General features: G+C 35.8%; 1 protein-coding gene across 5 annotated transcripts; it reads right to left on the minus strand.

Moving 5' to 3' along the window:
* Nucleotides 1-712: 712 nt before the first annotated feature.
* On the minus strand, nt 713-24,837 carry LOC148304691 (uncharacterized). 5 transcript variants are annotated; one of them, XM_088267830.1, is made up of 17 exons: nt 24,703-24,837; nt 23,410-24,132; nt 22,936-23,132; nt 22,043-22,186; nt 21,785-21,920; nt 19,924-20,068; nt 18,984-19,164; nt 17,662-17,879; nt 15,583-15,609; nt 14,624-14,789; nt 12,440-12,481; nt 10,508-10,674; nt 6,558-6,635; nt 4,874-5,036; nt 3,481-3,565; nt 2,829-2,981; nt 716-2,323 (listed from the first exon to the last, which is right to left on the minus strand). In XM_088267830.1, exons 2-17 carry the CDS (start codon nt 24,128-24,130, stop codon nt 2,184-2,186), a joined length of 2,763 nt encoding a protein of 920 aa, XP_088123956.1. In that variant the 5' UTR covers nt 24,131-24,132; nt 24,703-24,837; the 3' UTR covers nt 716-2,183. The 5 variants fall into 5 exon arrangements, with proteins under 5 accessions (XP_088123958.1, XP_088123957.1, XP_088123956.1 ...); XM_088267828.1 differs by having other exon boundaries at nt 6,558-6,650; XM_088267829.1 differs by lacking the exon at nt 24,703-24,837 and adding an exon at nt 24,381-24,510 and having other exon boundaries at nt 6,558-6,650.
* Nucleotides 24,838-25,101: the final 264 nt, after the last annotated feature.

Here is a 25,101-nt window from a genome sequence, read left to right on the forward strand (position 1 = left end):
ATTTAATCTCAATCTTCTACCGATTACCGCTATTGTCTAAGAAACTATTTTTTTAACATAACGTGGTTTGCAATTGGACTACTCATATATCAGTGGTTAAGTATAAAACGGACCATTTATTGTATGATCTAAAATGGCCACTCGAGTCCTTTTTACTTTCCACTAGCTACTAGCTACTGTTTTACCAAATATGGTAATGAATGAACTTTATTACCTGCTCTGCAAAACAATTCAATCAGCATTTGCTTCTAGGTTATAAAATAAAAATAGATCTTTTGAGAAATCATTCCCAAGTTACAGTTATATCTTAATCACTCGAAATTGAAACTGAAATGTATTTTATCTCCATATCGATTTTTTGGCGACAATGTTTAGAGAGAAATTTATATTTTTTGTGGACAAAATAACAAAAACGGCAAATAAAATTGTGTATTGAAATTAATTGAAAAAAAATCAATCCAGTCTAAGGAGAAAAAAAAACAAGATTTCTAATTTAGGTGAAATATTTTTTTTAATATTGAAAATTGCGTATGAGAAAGTTTTATAGTTATTAAAATTATGATAAAATTTTAATGATTGTCGAAATTACCGAGCTTTTACTGAATTTTCACTCATGCAATGCTTCACAATGCCACAGGAAATAAAATAAAATAAAACATGTTTTGCTTTTGCACAAAAAACCCTTTTTTTCCATATAAAATAAAACACCAAAGAATGTAGGAAAAAATATTTATTGTAATTTAGTTACAGAGGTTTAAAAAAGAAATGTTTCACACTTTTACATGAAATTAAAATATGTATGCAATTGTAATATTTAGTTTTGTTCGGCTAACACAAACAGCCTACACATTAAAAAAAGTTACACAATATATTACATTCACTGGAACAATAAAAGTACAGCAATTGCTTGTACAGAACGAAACAACGGTTGAGTTTATTTTATTTCACATAAAATCTTTAGTACGAAAAATAATTACTAGATCAATCAATGTTGACTATGTATTTTTTATGCAAACCAAAATTGTTCAGCAATAAACATGAAAAAACACACATTGCGGTAACAAAAAATGTACACAAGTAGTGGTATTGTTGAATAACATTTAAAAAAAATCTTTATTGTGTATTTAAAACAATTTATTTACACATTCATGGTGATGAACGGTATGGTATGTAGTTGAAATTTACGTTTCATTTGAGAATTCACAGCATGGAAATAACAGCACTGATGATATGGTAGGAACAGTATTGTGTCTCTGTATAAAAAAAATAGACATATCTAGATCAAAAATGTCCCAGTAAGTGACTTGTTTAGTGATCATTTTAAAATAAAAACATCATAAGAAGTGAAAGTGTACACTAACATGCTAGAACTAAACCTCCGGATTTTGTAAAATGTATTTACGATGTAGTACACCGTAAACAACAAAATATGTTGAGTTTTTTTTTACAACATGCATTTTACTACCTGTAAATACATAACCAATATGTATGCAGTTGGATTAAAACGTAAAATAAAACTATCACAAATCTTACATAACACAAAAATAATTATGGTTAAGTCATTTGGCATTTCTTTTCAAATACAAACTACTGTATAATTAATAATTTTCACATAAACTATTTTGTTGCGAAATTAGTTTTTTTGTTTTCTTCTGGTTTTTAAAATAATTTATATTACCATCTTACTTTGTTCGTATGTAGTTTGTTATTGTGTGAATTCGGCAATGTGTTATTTATCTCATTAGCCAACCAATGTGCGAGTCATCCAAAATCACAAAAAAGTGTGAAGCACACAACTTCACAAACCACATAATAATAATCAATTACCAAGTTTTGATTTTTAAAAAGTTTTATTGATAAACAAAATGAACAATTCATTACCGTGAAACTATTCAGACACACCACCCGTATTTGCTTAGGGAAATTGGTCAAGCTATGCAATATAAAAGACTTGATATGATTCTAAGATAAGCAGTGTATTCAAACTATTCACTACTAGATCACATGTTTATATAATAATTACTTATTAATAATAAAAATACCTTTAAACTCTATCTATGAACAAAACGATTTACTGCCAAATCTATAAACGACCCATCCGACTTTAATCTCAAAGGGAATGTATGGGAGGTCAATTTGTGTTCGAAGGAACCAGACAAGAATCCTGTGAGGTGATCACTCGTTCATATCTTGGACCTTTTCCTGGCGATGGCATCCTCCACAGCCTTGAGCTGTTTGAGGAGCTCTTCCCGCCGGGAAACCGGCCTCTTTGCCGGCATATTGTTGACAGGAGAAGTGGCAGGCCTCTTTTTGGATGCAGGATCTGTAGTAAAATACATTTTGAAATGAATAATTAAAAAATAGTATATTTACTAAAAACTCTTATGTATATGTACATACATTCCTTATTTCATAAATATATAAATTTTTCATTAATTGGTTCAGCATTCACTTTGCAGTAGTATCTATCCATTTTTAATTTAAGTTTTACTTGGTAAATACCACTATATATTTCTTAAAATCCACTGTGACACATGTTTTGATGCATTCCGCATCATTTTCAAATGTTTATATGTACGTATATGTTTGAAAATTATGCGGAATGTATCAGAACACGTGTCACAATGGATTTTAAGAAATAGTGGTATTTACCAGGTAAAACTATAATTAAAAAATTATAAATTTCGTTGTTTAACATTAACCTTTTTTAAAAATAGATTTCAGACTCTGAAAACAGCAATATCTATATAAATGACAACGCTTATAATTTGCAATTTTTCCATGGTTGACAAATAAAAATAATTAGAAATAGAGGAATTGTGTATTACCGACTCCATCCTTCTTTGTGTCCGCCTGCCTCGGAGGCATGGCAGGCGGGGGGACGATGGCGGGAGGGGGAGCGGTGCGGCGGGGGGCGCTCGCGGAACTGGAACTGGAGCTTCCCGACTCCGAGTCAGAGTCACTGGTACTCGACGACGAATCTGAAACAAAAATAAATAAATTTTATAACAGCTAACTCAAATCTTGTAATAGCCGGGGAGGAGAGTTGTCGGTTAACAAAACTCAGAAAGTCCCATTCAAATCAACAAGTAAGATGTAATATTAATAAGCAATTTTATAACAGCTAACTCAAATCTCGTAATAGCCGGGGAGGAGAGTTGTCAGTTAACAAAACTCAGAAAGTCCCATTCAAATCAACAAGTAAGATGTAATATCAATAAGCAATTTTATAACAGCTAACTCAAATCTCGTAATAGCCGGGGAGGAGAGTTGTCAGTTAACAAAACTCAGAAAGTCCCATTCAAATCAACAAGTAAGATGTAATATCAATAAGCAATTTTATAACAGCTAACTCAAATCTCGTAATAGCCGGGGAGGAGAGTTGTCGGTTAACAAAATTCAGAAAGTCCCATTCAAATCAATACATCTATGGTCAGTACGGAACTCATTGGTTCTGACGGTACTCAAAATCACGCTTACCTGATCCTGATGATGAAGATTTGGAATACCGCTTTCTTGGCTTTGGTTTGGTCGGTTTTGTTCTTCCAAAAGCATCCACTCCACCCTGCAAATAAAGTATAGGAGATATTTTAGATAAAAGATGTGAATTTTCAAATGCAATATTGCGGTGACTCATTACTCAATCTCGAGTAAGTACCTAAACAAACAAGCAAACCCATCGGGTTGCCCGCACTGGTAAACCTATAAAGTTGTAAGCCCTGCATACTGAACGCAGAAGAGTCCATAAAAACTCGCGTGTATGTGTAATTTTTCTCTTCCTGCACGCTCGCTGCTCAAGACACTTGCCACCAGTAACCACGACCTTTGATTGATTGAGTGATTTTTATTATTCGTAACAATATGAAAAAGGGTCCTTATTCGGTTTTTTTATTTGAAGTTTTAAATTACAATTTTAAAATTTTAAATAAAAAAACCGTGATCTGTAATCAAGTTTTTCATTTATAAGCAATCTTCTGACGAGAGCTAGATATTCATACATCACACCACACACAGAATATTTAAGACCTCAATATTATTACGGGGCTCAGGTGTCAGTAAACAACTCGTAATTAAGATCGGTTTATTCAACAGGTCGCTATGACAGTACAAGGACAAGTGTTTGCAATCTCCTTTGTGTCAATCTCATAAGGGTTGGGTCTCAATAATATTTTTTTTTATATAAGATACTGTGAATATGTATTATCTAAAGGCTTCAGCCGTTCAATAAATAAATAAATATAACATAAACATTCCCCGCGTACATTCCTGTCCTGCCCCTAGCGGGCGCACAGGGTCATAGGTCAATTTATAATTATTGCGCCGTACCAATATTGATATACGAGGGTTAAATAATAATCTTGGATGATTTGTACAGCGCCATTTTCGTAAAAAAACTACCTCAAGGGGGCTTATACAGGTATGGATTATGATATGAAAATGATAATGAGAGAAAATTAAAAAAATATTTAATGAAAAACGTCGTCAATCAGCTGAGTCTGAAGGCAGGAAAGTGGAGCCGCCGTATTGTTGCGCTTTCGGGGTTAATTGTTATGCTGTACCAAGTTGATCAGATTTTGTAACACATGTGCTATTTGTACCAAGGTCAAACCTAGGGGACTTGTAAACATTAGCAATGTACACAAGCTAGAAGAATAATTAATTAAAAACCATATCCGCTCCCTAGGTGGAGCATATGGAGTCCAAAAACTGTCTCCAGGCTTTTCTGTCGGCTGCCAGCTCCCTTGCATCCTCCTAAGTCAGATCCGCGTCCCGAAGTTCTGACAAGAACTGCCGACGAATTGTATTGTACGAATTGAACTGTAGAAGAATAAGGGGTTTGCAATTTCGAGTGAACAAGTATTGAAGTGTGTACCTTGGGCGGTGGCGGCGGGTTGGCTGCGTGTTGACGCGCGGCGGCGGGGGAGGGTGCCCTGCGGCGTGCGGACGGCGCGGGCGGGTTCATGGCGAGGGCACGCGCCGTGGCCGCGCGGCGCTCTTGGACTATCACGGAGGGAGACAAGGCAGGGCGGGCCACCCTACATAACAAACAGACACATTAATTCACTTACTTACTTACTTATAACCCTTATCCGCACCCAATGGTGCATAGGGCACTGCATCGTTATGCAGTGTTATCTTGATCATAACTTACATGAAGGCAAGGTGATAACTCTTGTGCTTCAGGAACCAGTCCAGGGTAATATTAAATAAATATTACAGTGTAAAATCACTAATATTTATTTTCACCCCCCCTGGGAATCGAGCCCGGGACCTCCAGCACGGTAGCTAAACACGCTGACCATTACACCATGGAGACGGACAACGAAAATTCACTACTTGATTTATACTCTTCTTATACTTGACTTGTTATTTATAGGCCCCAGTTGCATCAACATTGGCATTACATTAAAAAAAATCTAATCCCTGCCCAATGGTGCATAGGGCACTGCATCGTATTGACGCAGAGTTATCTTGATCGTTACTTACATGAAGGGAAGGTGACCACTCCTACGGTTCAGGGACCAGTCCAGGGTAGTATTAAATATTTTCATTAATTGATTACGCAGTCATTTTGTGGTAAAATCAATCCATTTTAATTAAAGTTTTACTTAGTAAATACCACTATTTCTTAAAATCTACTGTGACACAAGTTTCGATGCATTTCACATCATTTTCAAACACCATATTTTAAAATGATGGAAATACGTGTCACACCAGATTTTAAGAAATAGGATAAGGAATAAGAAATATGTGAAACTTAAATTAAAATTAATATTAAATAATTATTTATAGAGAGTAAAATCACTAATATTTAGAACCTCCAGCACAGCTGCTAAACAATAGCTAAATACGCTAACCATCACACCACGGATGCGGACATATCATATATTATAATATTGAATATATGAATGTAATTTGGTTCTTATTTATGTGCGTACAATTACCTATAAAATTTGACCTTGTAATAAAAAATTATACAAAAAAGATATCAGACCGGACCTTATATCCCCTGTATCCTACCCTCATCCAGTAAAAATGATATTGAAAACGATGAAAATGTTGCTATTGAAAAATATAGCCAAAGTAAATAGGTAATGTTCCTTCCAAATTTGTGTATTTTTTATAAGAATTTGTGTATTAAAATTGTATTCATAAATGTATGCGAGAAGAACAAAGATGCGCAGTTCATTGACTTTTATTTTGTTTACAATATTGTCCCCACCACATGTAACTCCTTTAAAATCGTATATAAAGGGTGAAGGACCAATATTTGAGTGCTCAGATAAGATTAAAATTCAAACATATATATATATAAGTCGCGCTCGCTCTTTGTCAATTGGCGTCGCTTTGTTCTTCTCGCCCATACAAGTTTTATAATTTTCGATAAATAAATAATTGTCTTTATTTGCGCGTTTCCGTCTTCCTATTCGTACCATTATTATTATCATTAAACGATACAGGTAAGAATGGGCATTTAAAGGGCTTAAGACTTGTATCGGCTAGTTTTATGGGCATTTTGAATTGGCTGATGAAATAAAAGTTTCACGGGGTATTACCTTTGCTTGGGCGGCGATCTCGCATTCCGTTTGGCAGACGGTCGCGACGGAGACTTGGCAGAACTCGAAGACCGAGAGCTAGAATCAGAGGAACTGGTGGAACAGAGGTAGACAAGTCAACACCAAAGGAAACCAGATGAAACAGTCACCCGCGTAGACAGCGATGAGTGTACCACCAACCGGAGGAGTCAAAGCGGAAAGCGTGAGTAATCGGGGTAACAATGTGGCATTCCAAGGCGGCATAATCGGATATTACGAGTGACAGACAGAGTTGAAAGCGATGATGCGGAGGAAATTATTGTTGTGAAAGAAGATGAGTTAAATGTGGAGCGGACGGGTGGAGGTGGGAAGGGGGACAAACATAAATCGGTTAGTCAATCCAGACAAAGTGCTATACTTAGTGATAAATTGAGTAACAAAATATATCATTTTGGATGGATAAAGAATTTGCATTATCTGCAGTGAATATTAATTTTTCAAATTTCTACAAAACAATTTATAGTAAACTTTAAAAATTATGAAATATCTGAACGTTTTAAAATGATAATTTTCATAAATTAGACATCTAATGACGATATTATATATCAAAGAGAACTGCAAAACTGGTAGCTTCACAATTGTGACTGTTTATTTTTCTTCAATGCTTTATATACAGCAAGCACCAACCTTGCCCAGGTGAGTAATGGCGTATATGGCAACACTCCTGTAGGACACTATACAGTAGAATCGCGATATAAGTAATCGCGATATATCGAAAAATGACGTATATCGAAAAAAAAAAACAAATTTATTCCCTAAAACTAATTTTTCATACAAAAATGCATTTATATAACGAAATCCCGTTATTATGTATAACAAAATCACTTTTGTCCCGTATGAAAAAGTGCCAATACATTTAAGTAAATTTATAACAAATAAAAAATGTTATGATAAAAATATTGCAAATAAAAAATGTTGCGCCGCCGCACCATATGCGGATGGTTTTATGGCGATTTTTAAAAGTAATTCAATACAATATCCCATCAGCTTGAGTAATTAGTAATTAGAGTCAATGAGTCAGTGAAATGATTTACTTTAGCAATAATAATTCTTTAGTTGTGTCGCCTACTTTCAAAATCCGCTAGATCCAGTTTTATAAGATTTTAAAATAAATACTCTATGGAATCGGTTTTTTTTTTGAGTACTGAAAAACTTTCCAAAAAAATGGGAAAATTCTCTATTTTAAAATATTTTATATAAAGATAGACAAATCTTTGAAACATAAATGTTATCCGGAGAATTTGGATTTTTTTTGTAAAATCGACTTATATGGATCTGGCGGATTTTGAAAGTAGGCGAAGTAGTTATAATCTCTCTTCTTATTTCAATGAAATTATTTCTGTAGGCCATAAAAATTCTCAAGTATATTCTCTCCCATAATCAGTCCACCTGCTTATCTCAATGGTAGACAATAATAATTCTCAAATTACAATCCATCTTTTTATCTCAATGAAATGATTCTGTTGACAATAATAATCCTCAAATTGCATCCTCTTTTATCTACATCGTAAGGGCATTTGTCCACTACATGGAATAATTTTACCGTCCTTCCGACAGTCAGTTTGCGTTTTAAAACGACGATTTTACGATCGAATTTACGTGCAACGTGTTCACGCACCGATCAAGAGCTCCGATCCGAAGAAAGATGGACAAAAGCACAAGCCAATCCAAGCCAATCGTCATTTTAAAACGCTAACTGACGTGCCGGACAGTAAAATTACACGGAATTTCGGGTAGTGGACAAGCGCCCTAAGTGGGGCGTAGTGTCGGGTAAGACAATCTGCACACTATTGGACTAGCGGAGTAACGTGTTACGACGTACGACATGCACGCATACTTACAAAGCACGCCACACGCGCAAACACAGAAACATTTGTGTATTTTTACGATTTTATGTTAGGATTTGATTCCCGATTTTTTTACAAATTATTTATTTCCGTCGCTGCAAATGAATGACATTATGAATAACATTTACCAGACCCAACATTACAAAATTGTTTTATTTAAACTTTAAATATGGCCAATAAAAGCAACTAGGAATATTAAATATGACGGACAATTTGGACAAATACGAATTTGTCCGTTTTATACGGATTTTGAAGGAATAAAGAGATCAAACGGAATTTGAAGGATTATAACGGAATTTTAACGGATATTAGGAAATTTTTAGCGACGGCGAAAAAAAATTCATCGCGTAAATTTTGGAAAATTTCGCCGTCTCGTAATTTCGCAATCTCAATATCGAAAACTACTCTTTGACGTCTGACAACACTGGCCGTCAGTAGCGCGCAAGCCGTTCTCGTTCTCGGCTTTGGCGGCTACTTGTGATATTATTATTATTATATTTGATGTTATTATTCTCATTTTCAGATACATATTTACCAGTACCAACATTACAAAATTGTTATATTTCAACTTTAAATATGGCCAGTAAAAGCAACTATGAATATTTACGTTTTTCCTGTTTTAAAATCACATTCTCATATTGTGTACAAAATACATACGAGTATCATCGATTCCCGCGGCACTTTTATCACCGTAAGGTTAATAAGAAAACTAGTGAAAATATGTAGATATTCAGTTCCCTATGGCCCCCTTCCTCCTTTGTTTGCAGAACTTGCGATCTTTTTGAAAAGCCGCGCAACATTTTTTGCAACGGCGCGCAACATATACATACTAAGTATGATTTAAAAAAATTCGTTATATGTGGGAATTCGTTATTACGAATTAATATTTTTTGGTCCCTTGGATTTCGTTATATCGCGATTCTACTGTATTACTTATTAGGGTGGTGACTTACCGGAGCATTTTGTCGTAACGTAACGTCGTAACATCGCTCGTAGCAAGCATCCGAAACTATGGATGGAGCGCTCGGCTAGCTTTACTGACTATACGAATGCTCGCATCGTAATGTGTTTCATTAAGACGAAATAGCTCCGGTCAGTCACCACCCTTAGGTATATAAGTGTGGTCCGTAGGTTCACATTATCGACAAACAATTATTTCATTTGCTACTGCGTAATATTTCAAGATACACATATCTACACAGTTTGAGCTAAAATGAATCCTCATTAAAGGGTTCATATTAATGTAATTTTTAAATATGGTTATACAGTGATGGATCAAATTAGCAGCATCATAATATATTATATGACGCCACAATTCTGAAAACAACTTGCGTTATAAAAAAAATCTTATAAAAAATCCTTGTTCTTATTGTAGTCTCTAGGCTATAGCACAAATTGGCAAAAAATTTAAAGATAAATGGTGCAAAAAAGTAAGTGCATGTACCTTTGACAGTGCACACATTCCTGTAATAGGTGAGCAACTATTTGCGCGGCACAGCAAATATGTAAAACGGAGTTTAGGCACTTTTTTGCATAGATAAATTATGGAGAACACCAGAAATAAAAATTTCCGGATTTTTTTTTTAATTCAATTAAATTAAATTCACATCATTTTTAGTGAGAAATCACAAGTGTTATCACATTGATTGACTCTATCTTGTTTATCGTATTTTTGGCATTCAAAGGTTTTGCCAAATTGACAAAATTGATCAACCTGTTTTATGCATATTCTTCTTCTTCAAACCCTTATCCGCACCCAATGGTCCATAGGGCACTGCATCATATAAACGCAGTGTTATCTTGATCGTTAACACATGAAGGAAAGGTGTTCAGCCCTCCGCTTTAGGTACCAGTCCAGGGTGATATTGAATAAATGTTATAGTGAAAAAATCACTTATATTTATTTGACCCCCCTGGGAATCGAACCCGGGACCTCCAGAATGGTAACCGAACGTGCTGACCATTACACTATGGAGGTGGACGAATGCATATATCCATATATTTATGCATATATCCATAGTAAAACTGGTGAATTGGTTATAAGTATACGCAATATTCTAATACCTCGATGAAGAATAAGAGCTGGCAGAACTGTATTTCCCCGGCTTCCTTCTCCTCTCGGCCGGGGCGTTCCGGCCGCCGCTCCTCATCCAGGGGTCGGCCCACTCGTCCCCGCGGGCCGTCACCATGGCCTTCTGGACTATCACCTCCCGGGTTGTTCGAAGCCGGCGCTAAAGGGTGAAAACACATATGACATAACTCTACCGAATGGCCCATAACAAATCTGACAAAATAAATTAAAATGTCATTTTAATAGCAAAGTTTATAATGTGTTATATTCCATACATATTGCCATTGATGGGCCATTGAAATGAATTTTTTTATTCAAATTTAAAGAAAGGATGCATTTAATGAAAGACCCTGTATATATGTATTACCCTGATATAAGCCCCTCAGAATAGGTACCTACAATAATAGTAGTGGGGTAGATAGGCACAAAAATTAAAATACCCACAATATGAAATCGAGTTTTATTATATTTATAAGAATTCAGAATTGAAACAGAGAACAGCAAAAAAAAAAGAATATTTATGGTTTCGGATAACGATAGAGGTTCGACTCACGGCGCCCCTCATTACTTTCTACGGCGTACCAGGGGGCCGCGGCGCACACTTTGGGAACCCCTGATTTATACCATTCACTATTGGTAGTCACTTGGTTTTTCTTAATTTTTTTCAAGAATTAAGGAAACATAAAAAGCTAGTTTGAGCAAAATCAGATTTGTTCAATTTTATAAGTAATTGAAAATTTAAAAACGTTTTTGATTTACCTAACGTCCAAGTGACTGAAATCTAGCTACAGCTTATGCAACATCGCTTATTATGGCCCTACACAGGCTTCAACTTTACAATTTTTATAGCATATACCTATTTGTGAGTGGATTTACTTTTTGTATTTAATGTTATTTTAATTTCATGTAATTCATGAGCGAAAATTCTAGGCAAAAACACTAGCTTATTTGAAGATACCTTCTTAGATAATAGTGGTCAGTGGTAATAAATAATTAGTATAATACAAAAAGTTTATCTAAAATATAACATTGTCATTGTTATTTGAAAACACTTATCTATACTATATCAACTAAATTACGCTTCTACATATTTTACATGCATTATCAACAAAACAGAGAGAATACATATACATATAAGTTTAAATAAAAACGCACAACAAAAGAAAAACAAAACACAACACATACAAAATTATGCATTCAATTGATCTAAACATAACTATGTACACACTGCAACTGAAATCATTAATTAAATGTGTTTTTTATGTTGAAATCCAAAATCAATTCAAAATAAAGTACAAAAGCAAGTTATTTAAAATTCAAGGATGAATAACGTACATATATTTAATAGTTCCAGCAATGACAGTATGAATGTTGGCAAGCTGTAAAATGTTATGTAGGGAAGCTATACACAGTTTTGAATACAATATTTCACTGTGTGTGATTTTTTTTAATACTTATCCTTCTGCATAAAAAGATGTAAGTAAAGATACGAGTGATTTTCTGAAATTCCGATTTTCAATTGAAAAATAAATTTTGTTAACACTTCAGGTCGAAAAAAGAGATGCATGATCATACTAGAACAGTTTTAAAAATGATATGTATGAAAGTATTGAAGGATTTGTTTTTGTCAATTTTAAATGAAACTAATTTCCTTGGACTTTACTAAGAATTTACAGTTCATACGACATCTGTTTCATGAAACATTTTACCCTCGTTGATTTAAAATATTTGTGATTATTTATATATTTATAAAAAGCACATTACAACTGAATATATTTTACTATTATTAATGCAGCAATTATATCAAGTTTCAAAATACTAAAGCTGACAGATACTACAACTTCTACAATAGGTACATGTTAGTAAAAAAAACTTTTTATAAACAGCACAACTAATTGAATAACGTTAGATAATAAGGTAATTACAGTCTTGATTGGTCCTTGTTGTGGTATTTGTCTCTCTTCCATCTTCATTCCCAAGAAATTTATTAAAAACAATGTTAGTTTTATTAAAGAAATAGACACATTATTCGGAATAATTCTCACTACGTAAAAAAGTATGAGTACAGATCAGCGGTGATCATAAATTAACAAGATATAAAAGAGAAAAGAAGTTTAGTTCAACCAAAACCAGTTAAAAGGATAATATTTTTATCCCGAAAATAAAAATATTTGATAGGCAGATTTTTTAAAAATATTTGAATACATATTTTTTAAAAGAAAATTATTTTCTTATAATATGTTATGTTGTGATAGATACATGCATTTCTAAATAATATAACGAAAGATTCCATATTTATGACAAGTAATAATAACAATAATAAAACCCTTATCCGCACCCAAATGGTGCACAGGGCACTGCGTCATATAACGCAGTGTTATCTTGATCGTTTTTACACATGAAGGAAAGGGGATCAGCCCTCCGCTTCAGGTACCAGTCCAGGGTAATATTGAATAAATATTACAGTGGAAAATCACTTATATTTATTTGAACCCCCCTGGGAATCGAACCCGGGACCTACAGAACGGTAGCCGAGTGTGCTGACCATTACACTACAGAGGCAGACAAATTTTTAACAAATTTATGACAAGAATGTTTCTTAATTATTCCTATATTCTCATATACATATCTTCTGTCTGGGAAGTGGCCTAAATTAATAATAAAAAGTAGATAAATAAGAAATCCCAATAAAAAGAAATACAAGGCATAAAAATTCTATTTGAATTGATAACGTTAATTCTTCTTCCATTATCTGCACATAACGGTGCATAGGGGACTGCATAACATCAATGAAGTGTTATATTGATTGTTCATTATGTGAAGGTAATATAAGCAGTCCTATGTGGCAACCCACAACAATCGAACGAACGAGCATAATCGAACACGCAAACCGAGCTCGGGCCGAACAAAAACCAGAACAACACATTCCGTCACCGCCCGTCCAGTGATCGACACGTCCCCCTCCAACTGCGCTTACATTAGAATCACGCGATTATTCTTAAATATTTCTTGACTGTCATTTTTTGGAACTGAATAAATCTGTGTTAAAAGTAATCCGCTTTCATCTTGCTTCCCTTCTGTTAATTTAAGTAGGTGTTCAACTAGAACCCACACCTTCATTTCAGAGTGACATTAAATAAACATTTAGAGTAAAAAAATCCCTTAAATATTTATTTTCACACCCCTTGGAATTAAATTCAGGACCTCTAGAATGATAGCCAAATGTGCTAACCACATTAAGGCCATACTCGCAATAGTAAAATTCATTTAGATTCCGGCAATGTACAGGAGCCGGAAGTCAGGTCACATTTTTTTTAGAACACATTGGATTTTTTTGTTTTTTAGAATATGTATTGAAAAAATATTTTTATATACTTTTTATCTCCTTACCTATCAATAACTCTTTTCTTATAAAAACCACATATTTATTTTGAATAAAAACTTATTTTTTCAATACAAAAACAGTGTTTTTTTTTTAAAACAAAAAAATACATTAAATGTTACTTGGGTTTTTTTTTTTTAAATTCCATATTTTTTTCTGTGTAGTTGTGTTCATTACTTATACAAATACACACCCAGAATAAAAAAGATTCTGATTTATATTCATACAAGAATAAAATCTTCACCTGAAAATTATGGACATTAACGAATGTCATTGTAATTATCGCTCACTCCTTTCAAGAACATCATAAATCAAAATACTTGATTTTTCAGGTGAACGTTTTTAATGTTTAAAAATTTAATACAATTTATTAAAAATAAATATCAAGCCACTTATTGAACTTTTTACTGTGTAACTATTCTTTTTAGGTAAAATCTGAAGGTTTTTTCTCCATTTGAAAAATATTAAGTATATTCAAAAAAATAATTAAACAATACCTTTTCTTAAAAATGCAAAAATAACACTTTCTGCCCTGTAGCGGGTAAATATTAAATAAAAAATATGCCTCTTTTGCTAGGATATAGTACATTTTTTGGGCATTCCGAAAACATGCACAAATGAAAATTGACGATTTTTGATTTATGACGTTCTTGAAAGGAGTGAGCGTTATGTATAATGACAAATCTACTAAATTAAACAAATTGGGTGATATAAGGCTCCAACTTACAGATTTGTGATGCGCCAGGTCGGGCGGGGGCCCCTTCTCCTGGTAGTAGTGGTGCGGGGGGGAGTCCTCCGGGGGCCCCTCCATACGAGAAGAGTACCGCGGCACGCGAGCTCGCTCCCGGGGCGGGTACACGGCCGCGCGGGGCACATCCTCGTAAACCGCCCGCCTGACAAAGAGGAGAAAGATATTTGAAAATAACATTTTTACTAAAAAAAATCTTACATTTAACTACTATAAAAACACTACATTTGAGAATTCAAAACAGATTGGAATGCTTGCAGTTTCACATGAGAATTATTGCATATTTTTAATACAGAAAAGTTTACTTGAATTTATAGCCCTTACAATTGTATGACTGGAAAACATTTTATATATTTGGTATCTTTAATCTTCTCACCCTTATCCGCACTCGATAGTGCATGGGCATTGCATCATACAAACACAGTGGTATCTTGATCGTTAACATATGAAGGAAAGGTGATCAGCCCTCCGCTTCAGGTGCCAGTCCAGGGAAATGTTGAATTAGAGTGAAAAATTACTTTGGAAATCAAATGAGAACTAATTTGTTGTGATCTTATAGCTCGTTTATTGAGAAACTGAAATATTAAAATAAAGTCTGGCCCCACTAAAACGGTGAGGCCAGACAAAAAATTGCCAAGGCTTCTTTGAGTCATGGCAGATTTTAGATGATAAATAGTAAACGGTCATTGATAGCGCCACTTGTCATTGTGGAAAGGAAAGAATCTATTGACCAATGAGTCATTTACTCATTAACCAATGAATCTATTGACCAATGAATCATTTAGTAAAATAACTCGGTCAAAAAATGTATTGATCAACATTAGTTGTTTGTAAAATAAATAAATATACATATTAATATGTATTATGTTATAACTTAAAAACATAAATATATTAAATAAATAAAAAAAAATATATATAAAAAAATATGTATTACATACCTCTCCATCTGCCTGTAATACTCTTCCCTGAAAAAATCATTTAATTTAGTAAAGAGAAATAGAATGCAATATCAGTACAGAAAATCTCAATATGTATAACGGACTACTATTTAACAGACAAAAAATCTGGTCAAATGAAAAAAAAAATGCCCTGTTAATATTAAAATATTATCGTTCTTCCCAAGAAAGAACACTTTCCATTCCTCTCCATAACACATCATCCTTCTCTATCCAAGCGGCTAGACTATGGAATGAATTACCTCTCCTTGTAAAAAATGCACCTTCTCCAATAACTTTTAAGAAACGTCTGAGACATTACTATTTATAATTAGAATCCTAACTGTCCATCAATCCTTCTCCCTTAGTTTTTCGCTCTACCTCATTCCCTAAACTCCCTTTTTCCTTAGCCCTCCTTATTATCATCTTTTGTAATTCATGTTTTTTTATATGTTAATTTATAATTTATGTTTTTTTAATGTTCAAGTACTATCTACCCTCTGATTGCAAACAGCTATTTATGGTATCAAACGTGTTGATCAATATCACTAGTCTGTTTTTGGTTAGTTGGAGATATTGCTTCTTAGCAATAAGCCCGCCAACGTACTTATTTATTTTCTGTGCATGAAGTTTAAATAAATAAATATTATACATGCTTAAATTCAAGTGTCGCATGCAAACAATTTTCACCGGCCATGATAATTACGTCATATGTCTAGCACTAGAATTTGAGACATCTGTCCCACTTGTAGAGTGCACCTAGCCGTAGCAATGATTATTCAATTCGAATTACAGTGTTCACATAAAAAAAAGTTTTTTTGATTTATTTTAAACCTATAAATATGACCGACTTACGGCTTTAATGGACACACCCTCCCCACAATTAGTCAGAATATTGAAGTTTTATTGAACTACAAAAAAATATCAATTTGGCAATACATACACGATGATGAAATAAATAGCAATACATACATAATGATTAAGTAAAAAAAATAAGAATATAAAAAAATAAAATAAATAGTCTCGAATACTAATGTCACTGCCAATATTAATTATTTAAAGGAATAGATGGTTACATAAAAATGTAAATGGCATCAGTGTAGAAGACTGGTACGATATTCAAAATGCACACAGCCAATGCGCTGGCTTCCTTGCACAAGTACTTGTCTGAGTAATTCGGGGATTGAACCCTGATTACATATTTCGTATTGGAAGAGACAAACGGATGGCAGTAGCAAACATTGATTTTAACGGCATTGGTAGCAACTACACAAAATCGTGCAATATGCAACCAACTTTATTCTCCTACAATATTCAACTAATATTCCTCCCGAAAATTAGCCCATTATAATTACGAAATGATTGAAGAAAGAAGGCACCTACTCGCGACTATCTTGAAGAGACGTGCCAAATGGATCGGTCACGTGTTAAGACAGGAAGGTTTCTTGCACCCAATTATAGAGGGAACGATCGAGGTAACATACGACAGAGTACACCCACACCGCGAATATATTTGTGACTTACGAGGACACGGGTTGTTCGACGTATGAGGGGTTGATGAGGGTTTTGCAAAATAGAAAAAAGAGTGACGCAGGAGGTGTCATTTATTGCTACAGACTAATCTACAGGATTGGGACAAAAGAAGGAGAATCGTAGCTGTTGACCTGTTAACCGGGCGGGACGTATAAATACGTCGAACCTAAATAATATCGGCAACGGGTAGGACATATGAATACATCCCGTAAATATATGTTGCCCCCTGGAGCGGGCAGGACCCATATTTTTGAACATCCAAGGTAATTAGTCATCCATGCATGTTTCGACATGAATTTTTTTCTATTTGTTTGTAATTTTGTATTTACCTTTGTGATTTATATATAAATAAACGAAAATATATATATTTCATAGTCTTTTCATATATTTTAAGTATAAATAAAATATATGAACTTACGTCCACTGGGCGTGACGTACTGACACGTCCTAGTGAAAGAGTTGGCGCCCGTTGTATGTTGCGTACTTAAAAAGTGAACTCCCCGGTTAACAGGTTAATGTTGCCAGGGATATATTAAAATGATGCGTCACCTCTCCGCCTGGCGGTAGTAGTCCTCGCGCTCTCGCTTGACAGCGGGCGGGGGGGAGGCGCGCGGAGCGGGGTAGCCGGCGTAGGCCGCCAGCTCGGGGTCCAGCTCCGCCTCGGGCCCCAGGGAGCCCGCGCGCCCGGCCGCTGCCAGGCTCAAGTGCATCTTCTTCTCCTCGAAGTCCGTGTCCTGCTCCTTGCGCTTGGTGGCCTTGCGCATCATCTGCAAAGAGGGATGAAAACATGATGATAAATGAAAACATAGTTCAGCTTTTCAATTTCAATAAGGATAGTTCAAATTTCGCAAAATCTACTCATATTGATATTCAAAATAATATTACACCTGAAATTGAAAATAAAAAAGCAATTAAAACTTATTTTTAAAAACTAGTATTGAAAATATTGATTTGTTTATTTTTTCATTGAGAAAATTTCCCACGCATTACTTGTATTTGGGAGAGGTGTGTTTTTTCCTCTCATATTATATACTAAATTTAAAGCATTAAGCCAATTAACACACTTCGGACAGAAGAGGTATTTCTACCTATTTGGTCGATTGATGCTCAAGGAAGGGAAGGGTATTCTTACCTTCTGCGCCTGCCTCATTCCAAAGGCAGAAAAGGAGAAATTATACAATGTTTTAATATGAAAATTATATACCAATCTCTTTATTAATATCTTAACTATATGTACATAATTATCAAATCCCGTCGCCAGCAGTTCGCAGGCATAAAAAATACCCATCTGAAATGTGCTAAGGAGCATATATTATAGCATAATTATAATTAAAATATAACTTTGTTTTAAAATACAACATAAATATTTTTTTTTTACTTAATTATAATGTCTACCGGTTTCGAAGCTAACCGCTTCTTTTTCAAGACTGATTAATACTTGGGAATTATAAAATGGAAAATCACAAAGTTATTGCTTCAAATATAAATTATATATTATAACAATTTTAATATACAGAATCACCCATGTACACGTGACAAAGGACAGATGTGCATCTCATATGAATGCCTCCATGGACGAACTTGCTAACTTGCGAACCCAATCACCCATGTGGGTCGGATGTGCGTCTCATTAAACGCCTCTACGGATGGACTTACTAGTCATCACACGTCCCTAGTACAATTGACTAACCGAATCACCCATGTGGGTCGGATGTGCGTCTCATGTGAACGCCTCTACGGAAGTACTTACTAGTCATCATACGTCCCTAGTACAGTTGACTAACCGAATCACCCATGTGGGTCAGATGTGTGTCTCATGTGAACGCTTCCACTGACGGACTTGCTACTAGTTCCTAGTACAGTTGACTGACCTCCTTTGCGGTCCTCAGGCCGCGCTCCCAGGCGCTCTCGGTGCGCGAGGCGGCCAGCATGGCGGGGTGCGGTGCGGCGGCGTGCGGGGGCGGGTGCTGCACCCCGTACCCTGCCGGCATGGCCCGCACCATGTCGAACATCGTGTAGTTGCCCTTGTCAGTTACGCCGGGATGCAGGAACCTGCCAAAAATCATTTTTGATATAGACAAACTCTTACAATATGAATGAAAATTTTCACAACCTTTGTTTAGAGAGTTGAGATATATTGGTTGGTCGGAAGTTATTGCTATTTAAAAATAAGTCAGCTATTCTACGTTTATTCTGTAGAAGAATAATAATAATTTTGGATAATTTACATGGCGCCATTTTCGTAAAGTACTACCTCAAGTTTTTCAAAGTTATATAAATAATAATTTCGCCTTCGTAGTGTAATGGCCAGCACGCTCGGCCACCGTGCTGAAGGTCCTGGGCTCGATTCCCAGTGGGGGGGGGGTAATAAATATCAGTGATTTTTCATTTTCATGTTTACCCAATATTACTCTGGACTGGTGCCTGAAGCAGACACCTGATCACCTTTCTTTCATGTATACATGGATCAAGACAAAATTGTGTTTATATGATGCAGTGCCTTATGCACCATCGGGTTGGGATAAAAACATAAAAATGTTTAAGACGCAGGTCCCGTAGCACATAGCACCATCCAACAACGCCATACTATAGTAATGTAGCTGTAATGCATATTTCAATTCTACCTTTCCTACCTGTAGACAAGCTTCCAAAATAGAAGCTTTGTGGGTTATTCTTATTATTAATTATTAATTAATTTCATACTGTTGACTCCTTTTCATGCCATTTTTCAACAGTAGATGATAGGAAATAGAGAGTCTACTATAAACATGTCTTTTATCTGTAAGCCAATGCGGTACAAGGATTACCAACCTGCAGCTGACTCCCCAGGTGCACTGACCGCGGGAATAGAACCTGCAAACGGGGCGCGGCTCAGTCTCTTCAGGTCTACGTTCCTCTTCGTCGGAAACTTCACCTTCCTCCAGAGATGACGCAGCTCCAGAACCCTCGTCATCATCTACAATGCAAAGGAGAATAGTCTAGAGAATCGCTATTTACCTGTTAACTGGTCGGTCCGCTGTCCAATTACGCAACTTGTAACGGGTGCGAATACTGATTCACTCCGTGTCTTAAATTCATGTCGAGACATGTCGCTCACTCCTTTCAAGAACGTCATAAATCAAAAAACTTGTTTTTTTAGGAGAACGTTTTTAACGTTTAAAAATATAATACAATGTATTAAAAATAAATATCAAGCCACTTATTGAACTTTTTACTGTGCAACAGATCTTTTTAGGTAAAACCTGAAGGTTTTTTCTCCATTTGAAAAATATTTAGTATATTTAACAAAATAATTTAACGATACCTTTTCTTCAAAATGCAAAAACAATACTTTCTGCCCTGTAGCGGGTAAATATTTAGTTAAAAATATGCCGCTTTTGCTTGGATAAAGCACATTTTCTGGATATTCCGAAAACATGCAAAACTGAAAATTGTCGATTTTTGATTTATGACGTTTTTGAAAGGAGTGAGCGATATATGGATGACAATACCTTTGTTGTTCGAAAAATATACATCTCGCCCGTTCCAGGGCGCAACATATATTTTAAGGATATATTCATGTTCTACCCGTACCTGATATTGTTTACGTTTGACGTATTTATGCGTCCCGCCCGGTTAACAGGTTAATACCTCTTAAATCTATGGCTGACAGAATAAGGGTTAAATATTTGCATGATTCTTAAAGGGATACTCGCAATAACAGATCTCATTCAGAGTTTGGCAATGCTAGAAGCCACACGTCATTTCACGCCTGTTTTTTGTTTGTTTTTTAGAATACACGTTGAAAAACTATTTTTTTTAAATATTTTTTTTAACTCGTCACCTTTCAATAACTCTTTTTCTTTCAAAAACACATATTTTTTTCGAAGAGAAACTTCAATTCAAAAAATTCAATGACGTCAAATGTTACCTGGGTTTAAAGTTAAGTTGCAATTTAACGTATGTAGGGCCTTAACACATTGTTTGCGGGAAACGCTTAAAAAGTGTCTTTTACATACTGTTGATTAAAAGCAGGAGGCTTTTATTTATAAATATAAATATTAAAATAATTTTTTAAGTTTTTTTCTTTCTTACAAGTATATAATTTATTTAATTTATTTTTTAGCATTTTAATGTCTTCTTTTTTTTATATCTGTAAGAAGGTTATTGAAGTACTTGGCTCCCAAATATTTAAAGTTCTGTTGGAATCGTTTGGTATTGTAAAGTCTTGTTGATATCTCGAAGATGAACTTCTATTTGCTTACTTTTGGTAAAGCAAGAGAGATGCCAAAAAACACTGTACAGATCAGAATTGGGTTTGCGGTTACTTGTGATTAGTATACTGAGGGTCGGGCGGCAGACTGTCTGAGTATTATTAGGGTCGGGATTGATGAAAAAATTGCCCGACAATAATATGTGTTCACCAATGTGAACGGCATCCAGGTTAGCAGATTTCAGTACACCGTTAGCGGGCAAATAGTAACCCATAATGCATAAAATGGTTAGTGTTTACTTTAAACACAAACTTAGGTATGTACCTTTCCATTCACTTGTTTTTTTTTTTTTCAATACACAACACCATATTAATTATTCAAACTTTTGATATTCAAGAATTCAGTATGCATTCTTGGTCATGACAAGTTTTGCCCAGCTCTTAGTCTGACAACATAAATACAGGGTAAAAAAATCAAACCTTTATTTGCTGTTTCAGAATTTTTATCAACATTATTTTGCTTTGGTTCTGGAGCTTCCACGCATTCACCTTCTTCCGCTTCGAAATCCAACTGTTCTTCCACATCCTCTGTTTTACTTGTCTTCTCTTGCGGTATCTGCAAACGTGGGATATTAAAAAAATTACTAGTTAGTTTACTAGAAATTTTTATATTAAAAGCGGTTCTGTTCTAGGAGCAGAAATAATACTATTATTCAAGTCTATTCGATGGCGCCTTACCTTGTCTAGTTTGAGTGATTCTGAAATTGATCCGTTTGTTGCTACTTTTGGTGAAGATACTGGATGTCCCTTGGAAATTATATTTCCGTTTATTTTTGGTTCGTATTTAGGTGGCGATTCTCTGCTATCAGAATGTTCTGGTGCCTACAAAATGTATAACATTGTAAATACAGATATAAGCCGACCGGCAATACAGCATACTCTGTTACGATACTGGTGTTGTTTCTATTTTTCAATTGGTATATACATAATATATTTAAGGTTAGGGTTGTATGTCTTTTCGGTTTAACATAAAAATAGAATGTAATTAATTGATTCAACAGTCACTTTGTGGTAATAATCTAGATAAGTTTTTATTTTACTTTTACTTGGTAAATGGCGCTATTTCTTCAAATCTAATGTCATGTTTTTCATTGCATGTATCATTATCAAACACCGTAACGTAGCCTAAATTTGAGAGTTGTAGCCTTGAGATGGTGAAGGATGAGGAGGTAAAAGCTGATACTAATTTTTTATCAGTTGGAACATGGACAATAGGGAGGAGACTTTAATTACCGATTTATTCTAATTTTATGATTTTAGTGATTTCCAATGTTTCAAAATGTTGAAGCCAAAAACAATTAAAAACCATCAAGAAAAGTGCTTAGCAACAACTTTATATGCATAAAAAGTCAGAAGGCTTGAACTTTATTCCACAAAAATGTCGCGGACTTCGCTGTTGACACAACAGACATCTGACTTTAAACACAACCTAAAATGAACTACACTTTTTGTTGCCATGTATTATAAAATGCAATAATGTTAGAACACGATTTCTACATTAGTATATTTCTAGAAGTTATTATTGTCTTTAATGTTACGTTCCAATAAAAAGACAAAGCTTGACAACTGACCCTAATGGGACTTTTCATCACAGTTGGTCGCTCATCCTCCGAGGCAGCTCCCATGCTCTCCAAGTCTGACACGTCCGACAGATCTTCGTGGCTCATGTTCACATTACTTTCCGAGTTTTTCTTCTCTCGACTAGAGCCTTTACTATCTTTCTCAGAGACCTTAGTCTTTTCTTGTTCGTGGTCAGACTCCATTTCCCCTGAAAAAAATTATAACGTAAAAAACATGGTTACAAACAAACCTCCAATATGGAATTTATTTCTTGAAGCAATAGGGAATTGAACCCTGGAGGCATGCAAAATATGGTACCGTGAAATTGTTTTGACAAATTGTATAGTATAATTTGATTTATTCATTCGGCAGTCACTTTGTGGTATATTTAATAAGTAAAGCTTAAATCAAAAATGTTTATTTACACTGTTTTTTCATTTTATCGAGTTGAGTTATCGAGCGAATTAAGATCTAGTATAACTCACCTTCTGATATTTCTTCTGTAGGAGGATGCTTAGCGGGGCGATCATCGGGACTCGAGTCTCGACTCGACGCGCTGGAAGAATGCGCCCTTCTTCGCGGTTTGTCCGGAGAGTTCCCGGGTGGAGACTCCCACTTGGGGCTGCCGAGGGGCGACACCGACGGCTGCCGACTGCCGAAGTCACTCTTGGTGCTCCACTTGTCGGGCGGGGTCTGGTTGCTCTCCGAATCGGGGGACCGGGGCGCGGACTCGGGAGACCGGGGGCGGAACGCCGGGTCCGGGGGAGCGCCGGCGGGAGGGGGGCTGGGCGGCTCGCTGGAAGGACTGCGGGGCCGGCTAGAGGGACTCTGGGGTCGGCTCGGAGAAGAATCATCCCCTGAATCGCTCTTCTTACCGTCCGGGGACCTCGCATACCCCTTATACCCCCTTTTAGGAGAACCCGGCCTCCAACTAGGAGAATTACCTTCCGAGTTTTTATCACTCTTATCTGATAAAGCCTTCGAGTTCACCGGGGAATCTGGCTCTTTAGGCGAAGCGGGGCTGGCGGGGCTGGCGGGGCGCGAGCTCTTGGAAGGGCTCGGCGGGCTGCGGGGGCTGCCGGGGCTCCGCGGACTGCGGGAGCTCGGCGGGCTGTGGGGGCGCACGGGGGACGCGGACCCGCTGCTGCTACTGCTCGAGGAGCTCGCGTTTCCCGCCGCACCTTCTCGGGAATCTTCCGAATCCATCCCTACAAAACCCCGACAAACTCGTTAGCGCGAGAGCGTAAAAGACTGATAAAATCAACGAAACATAAGATAAATAATAAAAATAAAATCAGGGCATCAAAAAAATAGACAGTGGAACGTTATAGGTAAACGGAGTTTTCAATGTTTCTCGCTGTAACGAAACCGAGTGAATCGGACTTGCCCTTAAAGCGTTAACAGATACATTCGACTACAGTTGGAAACCTTTTACAGACTTCCTGAACGTTCTTACCTGGACACGACGACCCTGAAGATTATGACAGCGACACTTTGTTTCACTTTTCATTTTAACTATTTACTTTATCAACTTGACTTTAAACTTCTTAATGCACAACACAAAACAGTAACTGCAGTCTTCTGTAACACTTACTGTATACTCATTTGAAACAAACTGAACTTTTAAAAATACTTTGACATGGCTAGAATGAAAGAAGCATAATAATAATGGTCACTACATTTTCAACATGGCGACATGGGTACATGTAGAACTGTCGTTTAGCGAAAATAATTAACTTGTTTCGAGGATTTGGTTTATGCGTATCTTACCCTCTTACCTTAAAGATGGTAGAGTTGGCGAATTCTGCTAGGGTGTCTCGCGATTTCCTCGCCAGATATCTCAGGAAGCCAACGGACAACTCGCCGACAGGCGATAAATAAAATACGATAAAAACCGCAGAAAACAGGAGTTAATCTACCTCTTGTCGTTTTCTATGAATTTAACAAAATAAACACGTGTGTAAGTACCTAACCACGAAAAATAAGGCAAAAGTTCGCCAGGGTATTTTTTTGGATCAAAATGAAAATTACACCCTATTTGCATAGTACAAAATGCAATAATTATTTTCAATTTAGCGCATCTCATGCCAGAGTTTAGCAAATTCAAAAATTCGCAATTGCCACTTTCCCTGCAACAGCGTTTGCTTTGATTTTTCCTGAATACAGTGTTTGTGAAT

Source organism: Brachycentrus maculatus, unplaced genomic scaffold (genome assembly GCF_059751285.1).
Source record: "Brachycentrus maculatus isolate JH-2025_06_01 unplaced genomic scaffold, ASM5975128v1 h1tg000306l, whole genome shotgun sequence".
In the NCBI taxonomy this organism is placed as follows: domain Eukaryota; kingdom Metazoa; phylum Arthropoda; class Insecta; order Trichoptera; family Brachycentridae; genus Brachycentrus; species Brachycentrus maculatus.

Coding starts and splice junctions, on each gene's coding strand:
- LOC148304691 (XM_088267828.1), bottom strand. CDS start 24,130: ATGGATTCGGAAGATTCCCGAGAAGGTGCGGCGGGAAACGCGAGCTCC. Junction 21,921..22,042: donor AATCACTCAAACTAGACAAG/GTAAGGCGCCAT, acceptor CCACGTTTGCAG/ATACCGCAAGAGAAGACAAG. Junction 3,566..4,873: donor ACCCGCCGCCACCGCCCAAG/GTACACACTTCA, acceptor CTTTATTTGCAG/GGTGGAGTGGATGCTTTTGG.